Genomic DNA, 14120 nt, shown 5'->3' on the forward strand with positions numbered 1-14120 from the left:
TTTACTGGCTGAAAAACAATAAGGGATTTTTATCCTCTGAACTTATAGAGTACTGTACTCTTAGTGCTGTCCATACTTTACTAAACCTCCAACATGATTGTTATTATTATTATTATTTTTAAATAAATATCAAGCAGATCATAGGAGGCTAAAAACTTTTTAAGAGGATTCTTTTGAAACATCTCCATAAAGTAGTTAAAGTCTATCAAGACTCATCGTGGGAGGTCCCTTCTAGGAAACACAAAGTCTATCATACCACTCCTTAAACCCACTGACCATTCTTGCTCTCACCACTATCAGGCAATATATTCCACGGTTCAACCACCCTCCATGCAAAGAAACCACTCCTCGCCCTCTTGCTCACAGTTTCCTTTCGTAATTTCCAGGGATGGCCCTTTGTCATCATTCCTTCCTGCTGTTCAACCAAGCGAAAGAACTCCCCAGTGTCAACCCTGTAATCACCTCTGAACAGTTTAAAAGTCTCAATCATATTACCTCTCCTTCTACCCACCAAACTCTGCAGTCCACATTCCCTCAGCTGATCCTCATAACTAACATTGTACAGTACTGAAACCCAAATGTGTCCCAAACCTTAAGACCTTACATTTTGCTGCATTAAACCGACACCCCCATTCATTTGCCCAACTGTCTAGCTTATTCAAATCCTCTTGCATAACTACCACATCTGCACTATTACTAATAACCCCCTTCCCAGCTTCACATCATCCGCACACAACTGAATATCCCCCTGCAATCCACTGACAATGTCATTGATATAAAGGTTAAACAATATAGGTCCCAGTACTGAGCCCTGTGGGATGCATTAGCACACAAGGTAATTAGTTCAGTAAATTGAAACTAAAGTTATCTAAAAAACTCAATGGAAGCCTTTCTAAAATGCTGGCAGGAATAATAATTTATACAATAATATACCATTTATCTGACCACTTCGGGAAGGCAAGCATTCTTATAATTGAAGAATTGGATAACTGAAGTATAATTAAATGGTGCTGAACTGAACCAGAAGTCAGTTAACTAAAAGTCAGATAAAATAGTAACTACTGTAAATGTGCAAATGCATTATTTCCACATAACTAAAACAAACCAATTTCATTCTGTGAAGGCCTTCTATAGTTCTACCTTCTCATAGAAGTGATACCAGGTCTATGAGAGCAAAGCTCTCATAGAACAACCTAGTATCACTTCTCTCTTCGTCAAACACTACAGAAACTATCCCATGCTACAAGAGAAGCTCGCTGCTACAGTAAAATTTTGTGTTTATATGAATTATAAACACAAAATATATGTTAAACAGGTAGAAACCTTAAGAGAGCAAAACTCATTCAGTGCTAAAGAAGTCAAATGTCAGTGAAATGTATTTTTCGTAAGTGAACTCTGTCAGCGCATAAAGGTAATTACAAGAAAGAGGTTTACTAAAGTTGTATGGCTCTTCCTTTAGTAATTACTTTTATGCATCGACTGAGAGTTCACTTACAAAAAATACATTTCTTTGACATTTGATTTCTTTAGCATTGAATGAGAGTTTTTGCTCTCTTAAGGTTTCTGCCTGGTCTCTGAAGAGAACCAACCACTTCGAAACAGCTATCAGGCCAGTGAAACCTTTTTTAAAAAAATGCACTAATAAAAGGCCAACATATGGGTGCTTGAGCAGCAGGTATGTTCTTTTAACTAGTGCAACCTAAGGCAACTTAGGTTGCACTAGTTAAAAGATGCCGAGGACTGTATTCTCATAAGCTCTCAGGTCAAATTTAACAAACAAAACTTTCATAAATTTCTACAAATATTCACTTTTCCTGTGTAATTTTGCATTGCCAAAATGTAGCCATATGGCTCTTCCTTTTAATAATCGAATTTTCCATTTACAGGAAACCTTCCTTTACTGACAGGTACATCTACACCAATCACAAAAGACATTTATTATCTAATCTTGTTCACAGAGTTTGCAAAATCTGTTCTTCATATTGCCTTCTATCAGAAGAATTCAATAAAAATCAGGTTAATATCCAACAGGTATAATGAAACCACCATCTAGAATATAACCCATTATTATCCTACAGCCTGACTATGATTTAATGTTAAAAGAGCATGCAAATAAATCTCTTTGCAAATACAAGCTATGCTCTATTTTCAAAACAGCACAGAAGTTATCTTCTTTCCTACTATCTACCAAGAATAAATAGCAACCTATGTCTTTCACTGGTGTTTATGAAGTGCCTTGTTTCTGTCGACTTTGCTACTTTGACAGCCTGACTATTTTGCTAGGATCAGAATCCAAGAACACTGAGACTACATAAGATATGTAGAATCAGAGGGTTCCAGTCTTGCTTCTCATGCCATACACTACACAGCGAATTCACTAGAATCACCATATTTTTTGAATACAGTAGATTTAAATATGTTCTATTCATTGAAACTCGTGAAACCCTGCATTATTGCCGTGATCTTAAGGAATCCGACTGCATGCCTATCTCTGGCTAAGTTTTGGGAAGTAATTGCCATAAACTGTCTATCATTTTTTTTTTTAAATGTTAAATGTGAATTACAGAATAGTGCTTTCTCCTGTTTCCTGAGCTATAGCCAAGACATGAAGTATACTCATAGTACATGACTCATTCTTGTGTTTCATAATTTGAATGTTGTAACCAGCCCTTTGCATTCTCCCTGAATAATGCTCATGTTACATATGAGATATTAAATTCTAATTTCTCTTACATGTGTTAAGCATTTTATAATATATTACTATGTCTACCACACATTTCTATAAAATGTCTAATAATTTTATCATATTTATTATCTAGTAATGGTTGGGTTATGAGTACTGCTAGCACCTTCTAATTATGTTGCTGTGGCTTCTGCATTTCACCTGTGAAATGCAGAAGCCATCATACTTGGTTTTAAATCTCGCATGTATGGTTAAACTAACCTTATATGGAAATGGCAGGATTGTTCTTCCTGCAAAATAAGGAAAACTGTGTGCAAGAATAACAATTAGATATTGTTGAATAATTAATATCACACAACTTGAAAATGATAAAAATAACATAAATCAAACCATAAAAAAAATAAAACCAGCAGGTTCTTAAATATCTATTAATCTCATGAAATGCAAGATACGAGAACTTGCAACTGAATTACCACTATAACAGTTTTCATAAAGAAAATCCTTGTAGCAATTTAGTGAACAATGCATTTTATAGTTCCTTTTATATAATAAAATTAAATGCAACCCTATATATATATAAGAATGAATATTCAGATAGAAGTTCCATCATGTTACATGAAATTTATATATTTATAAATATATATATTTAAATTTACAACTTTCAGAAAAATAGTTATTCAAAACAGTTAGAAAGCTATTCAAATCCACCTCCTTGCCATACTGAAGACAGAAATAATGAAAAAGGCTACATATCTCTATTATGCATCAGATCTGTTTTGCCTAAGTTAGCTAAAGTTCTCAAAAAATTAAACATCCAGACTTCTTCCACTCCTCTACCCAAGCTCTGTTCCTTACTCGGTATGCCTAAACAAAAACATAACAGCTAAAATACCAAGGCGTTTACCGTGTTTGATGCAACTGCAACATGCCTTATTTTTGCCAGACTAAAAAATTTGAGTTATGTCTAGAGGAACATAAAAGAGATGTCACATATAGCCAGCACTCTGTCTAATCACATCCTCAATTCTGCTGATGCTAACAACAAACTCTACCAGTCATATAAAACAAACTGGAAAACATCTTTCGATGTCATGATGAACTGGAAAGAAAAATTATGGAATCTAAAGAAATTGTCCTCAACACTAACCTCAGTTATAATCTCTTGGATTGTCACTGCACTGTTATCTAACTTTAGTGTTCATGAGATCACGAATGCGTGCATGAGCCCAACAATGAAGCATTACAGAACTCCTTCAAATGTCAACACATTGGCATTTTAATGTATAGATATTCTCTTGCAACGTTTGTTTGTATTTCTTTCATGTAATGCACCCGATGAAGTCTTCTAAGAAGAATAAATTAGTTGTGCAGTTTATTTAAAAATAAAATATGGTGTTTTATTTTTATCTCTTGGCTTTTAGTCATTTAATCTTCTTCAAAAATATGCTTCTCAGCTGAGTCAATCAGTTATATATTGTAAAGAATTTCATGCAACATGATGGAACTGCATTTTCTTTCTGATTTGAATATTCATTCTTCTTACCTTAAGAATTAAGTCTTCAATTTGAAGAAAAATTATGCTTTGTTACCAATTCAGTAACATTTTCACAGTGGTGTTTTGACATTAATATTAACCACACATCATAACATTTATAAAAAAATGTTACTTTAATATCTGCCAAGAATATTAGCAAGCTTAATATGGCTTTTAATGGTGATTCATAATGTTCAACTCTTCTTGATCCCTTCGTTCATTTATGTTACTAAGCAGACGTTGGAGAAAAGAATTAAATTCTCTACGTAGATAATTGCCATTTTCTTCAATGTTGGTTTGCACCCATGTGACTCGAGAAAAGAGATTTGCTGAAAAGAAAAAAAAATCTTAAAAGATATTCTGGTTAAATATGTTATATAATATATACACTTCATCTAGCAAATGTGAGGTTATAAGTTATTCATTGTGTAATGCTGAAGGTCTTAGTGAAGAGGTTTTCTCAAGGGTTACCTAAAAGTTTTCAGAATTTTACATCTAATATAATAACTGAAAATAGAAGCCATTACATTATTTGTTCTCCAGTATCGTTTCTTAAAAGCAGTTCCTCTTATACATAGAGGAAGTCCTTTGAGGTTAAAAATTCTTAACATCTAATAACTTCTTTAACAATGCCAGTGCACCATCTGCACAGGACAAATTCATCAGAACAAATGATAATCCAATACCATTAGGCCTGGAATATAGGTTGAGTGAGAACAGAGCTATCTCCAGCTCCTAGAGCTCTTCTTGAATCTAAACCTGTGTTTGGTCTCGTGCTGTAGAGGAGCATCCATTTTTAACAGAACTAATGTTAGGAGTGCTTATGCAGACTTTAGTTCTTGAAATAAGGGTGGCATGCACTCTGCTGGAATAAGAGCTGAAAATGGATTAAACCCTAAATTTCACCAAATAGAGAGTGACTTGTTTTCAAGCACCTCTTATTGGGATTAAAAATACTGCTTCACACACATGTTGATTCAGTGAGTTTTGTTAATTCATATTGGTGAAGTAGGCTAATTTTTCATTGCAAATAACTCACTTGACTGAGTATGTTATCATAACCATTTTGTAGAACGGTATTTATTAAAAGTTGGAGTTCTTTACCTCGTCAATAAGATGCCAAGCTCTCTCTCATCAATTGAGATAGTGACTAAATTTTCAGGTAAGACGGTATCAATTAGAGTGGGTTAATTTCTTGTAGATATATTTTTAATTTTCCAGATGTTTTAAATCCAAGAAAGGAAGTGGACTATTAAACTAGTTAGCAAATAAAATATGTTGAGATGCTAATTGTTGAAGTGGTCTAAAAAAAATCAAGTTGATTATCCATGGCACAAAACTAAGAACACATCAACATACTCTTCTTCCATAATTTAGGTTTGAGAGGATATTCTTTTAAGGCTTTTTTATGTAATCTTTCCATAGAGCTAGAAAAAGAAGAATGCTCATGGCTAGCCCAGTGTGTGCATATTTATATAATGAGTGGGATTTAAATTACACAAATGAGTTGCTTAGTGAAATCTAATATAGAATTTGCTTATTGGTAAACTATAGCAAATAACTAGCTAAAAAAAATCTCTGTGAACTATTTTTATTCAACTATCTTTTCTTCACTTACCATACAAATGAAGTAATTAATTTTTATGGCTTAAAAATAAGTTAATTTTATCCGATGCGTGTATGAGACTACATGCATCCTAACAAGCCTATTTGTATTGCTCCTATTAGAAAAATCATCACTGTCAATACCTGATCCTTAAATAATATTCACAAAGGTGCTTTATGAACATATCACTAAGTTTTTGTTAACCCCAATTCTTTATTCCTAAAGAAAGCAGAGCTTTCTTTAGGAATAAAGAATAGTCACCTACTGCTAAAAATTTATGATTATTTTATTATTAATAGCAGAGCCTCCCTGGACTCAAAACACTCATAAAAGCTCCCAGTCAATCAGTAACATAACACTTACTGCACCTCGATTGGTATCCACACCCATAAAACCTTCTCTGGCAATGCTCCCCCCCCCCTCAACTTTTTTTGCACACACAAAAATACTCTTTATTCCCTTACTCCTTTTATACAGCTTTCAAGAATGGACTTGTTCTTCCCTTCCACTCTGTAATTCACTCAACAGCATCATGACAAACTATCATCCTCAGATCCCACATCTCCGGCATCAGAGATCTTCTTAGTTAGCAAGGGTGTGAGGGACTAGATCCACTCATTCATTCACTTCGTAGTGAATGAATGAGTGGATCGATTGCCAGAATCTGCTGTGGGTGCTTTATCAATGCATTCAACAAGTGGTATGATAGATATTGTGTGGGTATCCTATGATGTCTTCAGACTCCGTGGAGTTTTCTGCACAATAATAATAGTTTTATACATGGTGTAGAAATTATGAAGACAAAAACACGTTAGAACAATTACTTTACAACTAAGGAAACAACCCTCAACATTTTAACCTCTATATATGAAGGTCGTAATCATCATCAGGAATACATATGTGAACTAAAACCAAGCTACACACACACCAGTAAGCTACAGCATAACTGCTTTGTTAACTTATTACACTATCCTGATTTCCAGTGAGAGAAAGAGTAAAATTTTAAATAAATTATAATAAAATAAATAAAAATGATAAAAAAAATTAAAAGAGTGAAACTACATCAATTGTTACTTGTTATCTTATCTACAGTCCTGTTATTTTTAGGTTCTGTCCACTTATCAGGTTTTTTGTGTTGGGGGTCTGCCATCTTGTTCTTCTATACCTGAATGCTATGTGGGTTGCAGATGGATCTTCCAGCCTCTTGGAATTGCTAATCCATCATCCCAATCTCAACATCTTACAAGCTTCTTTGAATTTTTTTTCTTTAAACCAAGTTTTGGTGTAGTGTAGAAATTTTGTGCCTCTCCAGTTAATTCTATGACACATCTGGAGGGCACGATCAGAAAGGCTCGTTTTACTATATTTTGTGCCTCTCCAGTTAATTCTATGACACATCTGGAGGGCACGATCAGAAAGGCTCGTTTTACTATATAATGAAAGAATTTAATGTGGTGTTTATTTCTTTTCATATTAGAATTGCACATCCTGTTTCCTGTATGTAGGTTAGATTACAGGTGATATGGATTTTAATATGGGTGGGCAAGGTAGAGAAGGGGACCTTTAGATTTGCAAATTATATTTTTTAATTTTATCGGGGGTTTGAATGTTGTCTTAATATTGTATTTATACAGTGTTATTACGTCTGCGCCTCATCACTTTTACTTTTGTTATATTATTCTACATAACTATTATTTATCACTCATGCATATCAGTTATTTCATTGCCGACAAATTTATATTTGTTTAGAACGACTGCGCTAGCCAGCAACTAAATCCTGATACTGAAATAAATGACGCTAAACAACAAAGGGATCAGGTGATGTGCAGTCGTGGCTCCCTCCTTTTCTTTCTTATGTAAATTACTTCCCCCTTCACTCATACAGGTCCGAAAGTTTTATAAGTGGTAATTCAATCTCAGAGACAACAGATTCTGAACTTTGATATGAAGAAATACATTGATTATAAACACTTGCAGAGATAAACTTTAAGTAATAATTTCAATGCTAGAGAGTCTGAACTTCCCCCTGCCCCCTCTTTAGGTTAAGATATCCAAAATTTCAATTATGTTTAAATGAAACAATCCTATATCTCTGTTATATTCTTCATTTCTTATGTTCAGACTCGATTATTCCATACAGGGTTACTTAGTGCTTATTTTTCAAGCACAATTATATACAAACTTTATACAAAGTATGTCAGATGCATTCTGTCTTGTATTTTAACATGGAAAATATTCTAATTTGTGCTCAAGCTCTGCCCCCCCCACAACTTAATTAAAATTCAGGCTAATATCTAACATTATATCATATAGCTTCTTCCTGACAAACAGTTCGAAGGTTAGGTTCCTTTCTCAGCACAAGCTTAGAGTGGCACCAGCTTATTTGACACAGACAGATCAGTCCAAGCAGTCTTTTAGGCACTATGGGTAAGTTAATGCGTGGAGCTCCTTAAATCCTTGGCTCCTATTCCTTTTACGATTACAATTCTATAATGAGTATGAAAATTGTACATTACCATCTTGTTCTTTTCATGGGTTTCCGTGACTTCCCTCCACACTTTGACTTCCGTATTTTCTCACCACGTGTTTCTGTGGCATCAGCGACTTACTTCCACTATCTTCGAAGGTTGCCCTTCGCTGACTTCACATTGGCATAGCTTACCAACGGCTCTTTACTGGAATTCTGACTTCATTCCTTTGGTGGCTTTATTTGACTTGGCACAACAGCAACCGGGAGATTGTTGCTGGGCACCGGCGACAAGCTTCCGTAGCTATCCAGTATTGAACGGGAACACAGGAACAGAAAACGAGAGACCATTTGAGTCTCGTGCTGCGCCTTATATTACAAATGTGAGCGCCCTCTCTCGGTGACTACGTCATACTCTTTAGCCACGGCCGATTGGTCACCCCAACTCCGAACTGTTTTGACATGGTTCTAATACATAGATCTCTGAGACACAATTTCCCTTTGCTTATTTTACACAGACATTATCAAGACCTGAGACACAATTTCCCTTTGCTTATTTTACACAGACATTATCAATTCTAAATACAGATTTCATAAGTTTATTTAATTTTAATATTAACAATCTCAGTCAGTTTGATATACTTTTGTGTGAACATATATATACAATACTCTCTTAGCCCTTTCTCTGGAGGCATAAGCATGTCCTTATCCTTAGGTCTAATCGTCACTGTGTGTTGGGTTGGAAACAAGATGGCTTACAAATAGTGAGTCAGCTCTTTTTCCGACACAACAGTGTTCTATTTTTTCTGCTATTTGACTACTGTGCAGTATGGTTAGGACATTTTTGTATCTTTAGCACAAATCAGAGCAAATTGCTATGGCTCTATGTTTGAGGATGCTCTGATTACTCCTAGATTTTTTTTTTTTTTTTTTTTTTATTGTTTTGGATGGTGGTATGAGTCTTTATATATGCAGGTTTATGGTAGACTGAAGAAAAAAAGCCTGAGGGGAAATGTGTGGCTAGGAAAAGAATAGTTATTGTTTACAATCTCAATGGTAAATTAAATACAACACAAATGCATACAATTTACTAAGCTATTTTCTTATTTGTAAGTCAAGTAATTGTTATTGCACATGTATTTTTGTCCCCATAATTTTTATACAATGAATGCTGACCATCATGTAACCCAGTGAGAAAATAATTTTATATACGGATTCTTGGACACTGAAAATTAAATTTTTCAATTAATAATTTTAGTTAATAATAGCCCTACCAGTCTTAATGTATGGAAGCAAAATCTGGACAATAAAGCAAAAAGACAAACAAAGATTAACAAATAAGATTAAATCACGAGCTATCATACACGAGAGAGATAAACCAAGGGGTCCCCACAAGGATGTCCCCTCTCAGCAACTCTTTTTAATATCTACTTAAATGAAATAATAATAAAATGAAATAAAAATATACATCAAGGAATTAAACTTTCTCCTACAGTAAACTTAAACACTCTCCTCTTTGCCGACGACCAAATAATAATTACAAATTCTGAAGATAACTTACAGAAAGCCATTTTAGATCTAAATGAGATATTCAAAGATTATGGTATGATAATATCAACAGAAAAATCAAAACCTATGGCCTTTAAAGGACAAGATCCAGCAAGAACTAAGATAGTAATAGATAACAAGATCTTAGAACAGGTGTGAATTCATTTAACTATCTAGGATGTATGATCACATATGAAAATGAAAACGATATAAACGTAAAAATTGCAAAATATTTAAAAATAACAGGTGTAATTAACTCTATATTTAAACCAAACCTAGTTCAAAAACAAACTAGACTAAAAGTATACAATGCATTAGCCCTACCAGTCTTAATGTATGGAAGCGAAATCTGGACAATAAAACAAAAAGACAAAGATTAATAACAGCAGAAATGAAGTTTATGAGAAAAACTGCAAAGTACACCCTATCTGATCACAAAAGAAATGAAGAAATTATGAAAGAATTAAACCAAGAACCAGTAACAGAAAAAATTAAAAAATATAAACATACAAGGATGGAACATGTTCAAAGAATGAAAACAGAAAGATTACCAAAACAAGCCATTAGGAAAAAGAAAACCAGGACGTCCTCTTGAACGATGACTTCTAAGGCCATGCTAGGCCTAATTAATCCTTGATACACACGATGATGATGATGATGCCTTAACACGACTGCAGTGAACATTCTTCATTTAAGGAAAGCCCATAGGCTATTATAATTACGGCTATTTTGCCTGTTTCAGTTTAGGAGTGCGCCTATTTAAATGGCATTGGCTATTTACTCACGGATTCTTAGGGCATTGTAGATGTAAATGTACCAAAAAGTATATGTAGCATAAGGAAGAGAAATTTACACATACCTTTTTCTGGGTGTTGCGGCTTTTCTTCTTACTGTGATTAGGCTCTTTTTCAACAGAGAATACAGATGTAAAGAAAAACAAAACACTGGAGATGAAGTGTCTTCCATACAAAGTACAGACCATAATAAATTTAGTTTAATCCTTTATCCAAGTGTGAGCAAACAAAGTTTGCGCCTGAAAGTATCTTCAGGACTGGGGTAAGGTGGTACAACACCAGAGCACTCCTTGCAAAGGTGGAGCAAGCTACCAACATTCCTATCTCAGTATCCCCCATAATGCAAAACACATCTCCTTGCGGATATGTTAAACATTCACACTTGGATAAAGGATTAAACTAAATTTATTATACTCTAACCAAGTGAAAAATAAACTTTCAAAGTACAGACCAGGAGTCATCTGATTATGACTTGTTCTGAATGCTGGCTCACATACTGAACAGATAGTGATTTGCCAATGAAAGGAAGTCAAAACTGTATATGTTGAGAGATTCTGTCTTAGATGCAAAACTCTCAACATACCAGGAATCATAATGGGACTGAAGTGCTTGCAAAGAGATCAAAACATAGTGGTGCATATTTTTGTTTTTCTAGATTATAATTCTATGTAGTGTTACATAAAATCATCAGAATATTTGATACTTATTGAAGTATCAAAAATTCTGAGGCACTTTTCATGAAGAAAGATCGTAAATTGCAAAGCCTCATGAATAGGAGGAAGAAGGGGGATATGATTGAGACATGTTAGCCAGGATTTATCAGGTTGACATGCAGATTTTTCATAGAATGAGAGAGAGGTGTAGAACAAGAGGCCATCCTGGAAACTGTGTAAGGAGGGTGTGAGCAAAGAAGTGAGGAGAAGGTTCTTTAAGGGAGAGAGTGGAATACATTGCCTGAGTGTATTTGTGAATGTAGACACACTGAATCAGTTTAAGCATGGTTGGATGAGCTTTTGTGTGATAGTATACACCTTCCATGACGAGTCTCTGACTCCATGGAAGTCAAATGTTAATAATAATACTTTAATAATAGATACAAACTTATATTTTTCTTTTCTGCTACCTGAAATAATATAAAGCCTTTCATTTTCATTATGTCATAAGTGGCACATTAATTATTAATATAAAGTAGCTGTTTAAGCATGCAACAAATAAGACATTAAATATATACCAAATAACTGTGTCTGCACAGCTTAGACTAACTATGCATTATCTTGATATTCATCTTTCAAACTTCAAGAGTTATAATGAGAAATGCTGTAAAAATATAATATTTACATAATTGTGATGAATGTCCTTCTGGTTTTCCTAACTTCTGATGACAAAACACTACACACTGACTGTCTTTTAACCCTTGTGCCTGGACAAAATTAGCATACCTAAAATAAAAATACTAATTCTAAAAATATTTGATTTGGAATCACACTGAATATAAAATTATATTTTATACAATTAGAACTTATAAGATATTACGAGGATTGTTTGAAAAGTATGGTAAATTTCCAATAGATGGCGACAAAATTCATTCATTCATACCAGTGTCGGCACATATAGTCTTTTCCATGACCCCTGGCAAAGTTTTAGCCACGTGCCACGCATAGTTCTCGTTTGACAAACATTTAAAATTGCCGTGTTCGCATTTTTCATAAAAATGAAGAAAAACGAGTTTCGTGTAGTAATAACACTTTTATTTGAAGAGGTGGACAGCAGTGCAGATCAGAGCTAAGTTAGATGCAGTTCATGGGGACTCTGCACCAGCATTAAAGACTATTTATCTTTGGATAAATGAGTTTAAATGTGGTCATAAGTCCATTGAAGATGAAGCGCGCTCCAGATGCCTGACTGAGGTCACTACGAAGGAAATGATTAACAAAATCCATGGTATGGTTATGGAAGACAGCTGAGTGAAAGTGCACGAGATTGCAGGCATATAAACTGAATGGGTATATAATATCCTGCATGAAAATTTGCACATGAAAAAGCTGTGTATGTGCGATGGGTGCCGCGATTGTTAACTGTCGATCAAAAACGCATGTGAAAAGACATTTCAAAGTAGTTTGACAATGTTTAATTGCATTTTGCAGGATTTTTTGCATTGATCTGGATCCACCACTACACACCCGAGTCCAAGCAGTGGACAGTGCCTGGTGAAAGAGCACTGAAAAAAGCGAAGACTGTTTTGTCAGCTGGGAAGGTGATGGCCACTGTTTTTTGGGATTCCCAAGGAATTATCATGATAGACTATTTGGAAAAGAGTAAGACAATAACAGGAGTCTATTATGTGTCATTGTTGGACCATTTAAAAGAACTACTGAAGAAAAAATGACCAAGATTGGCACACAAAAAGTACTCTTTCATCAAGACGATGCACCATCCCACACATAGGCCATCGCAGTGGCAAAATTGCATGAATTGAGGTTCAAATTGGTTCCACGTCCACCATATTCTCCGGACTTGGCCCTGTGTGACTTCTTGTTCCCAAACTTAAAAATTTGGCTCAGTGGGAAAAAGTTTTCTTTGAACGAAGATGTCATCAAGGCTGTCAATGACTATTTTGTACAATTTGACAAATCCTACTTTTTAGATGGATTGAAAAAATTGGAAACTCACTGGACCAAATGTGTAGACCTTGATGGAGACCATGTGAGAAATAAAGGTTATTTTTTCCACAAAAATGTGTTTAACTTATTTTACCAAACTTTTTCAAACAACCCTCATACTTAATAACAAAATCACTAGTTCAGTCAGAACTGCTATGATGAAGTTCTGCAAAACACATCAACTGAAAAATTTAAGCATGGTTACACAAGTTATCTAGTGAAACAGCATCACAACATGCTACAAGTGCCTCTAAGTTCCAAACTCAGTTTTATGTAAACTTTGAGTTTGGACAATACAAGAGAAAAATACAAAATAGAAATTATTTAGTCTGGAATGTTGCGACAACCACTGAACTATCCTGTTGCCTTCCGAAATAAGCTCTAAGCTTTTTTGCTTTATATTATGGCCAGTTTATATAATGATTAAATTATTTTTACCAGTGAATGATTTAAAATCACTGGTTTTCTTAGATGTGCTATAAATTGTCTGTTCTTAATATAGTTAAAGTTTGGTGAATTCTTAAGTGGACAAGAATGTTGAAGCAATGTTCTTCACATTATAGATAGGATTCAAACCCTGGTCTTTTCACTCTAAGGGCATCATAATTATTGCCAACTAAGAGGTATTCTTTTTTTGGTTACAATTCTCAATCCAGAGTATTAGAAGATATTCCATTTCGATCTTTAAATGTCTTCTATTTTGGGTGATCTGCATGCTTAAAGGAGCAGTAGCACTTTTCCTTGTTCTTTTTATTCTTTGCCCTTATTTAATATAGTCCGAACTGTAGATTAGCTGTATACCAGGTCTAGAACAATCATTGTATTACT

The 14120-nt window shown here is 34.4% G+C and overlaps 1 protein-coding gene across 1 annotated transcript in view; it reads right to left on the reverse strand.

The window, feature by feature from the left end:
- Positions 1-4368: 4368 nt before the first annotated feature.
- The window catches only part of LOC150095776 (intraflagellar transport protein 22 homolog), a 67130-nt gene continuing 57378 nt past the window's right edge, over positions 4369-14120 (reverse strand). The window contains exons 5-6 of the mRNA XM_090410518.1: positions 11971-12071; positions 4369-4546 (exon numbers count right to left, since the gene is read on the reverse strand). Of these exons, the coding sequence (XP_090266644.1) occupies positions 4392-4546; positions 11971-12071 (256 nt within the window). The 3' untranslated portion in view covers positions 4369-4391. The remainder of the gene's footprint in view (positions 4547-11970; positions 12072-14120) is intronic.

This window comes from Typopeltis vanoorti, chromosome 20, assembly GCF_054136105.1.
Source record: "Typopeltis vanoorti isolate ZY-2024b chromosome 20, IOZ_Tvanoo_1.0, whole genome shotgun sequence".
Classification (NCBI taxonomy): Eukaryota; Metazoa; Arthropoda; class Arachnida; order Uropygi; family Thelyphonidae; genus Typopeltis; species Typopeltis vanoorti.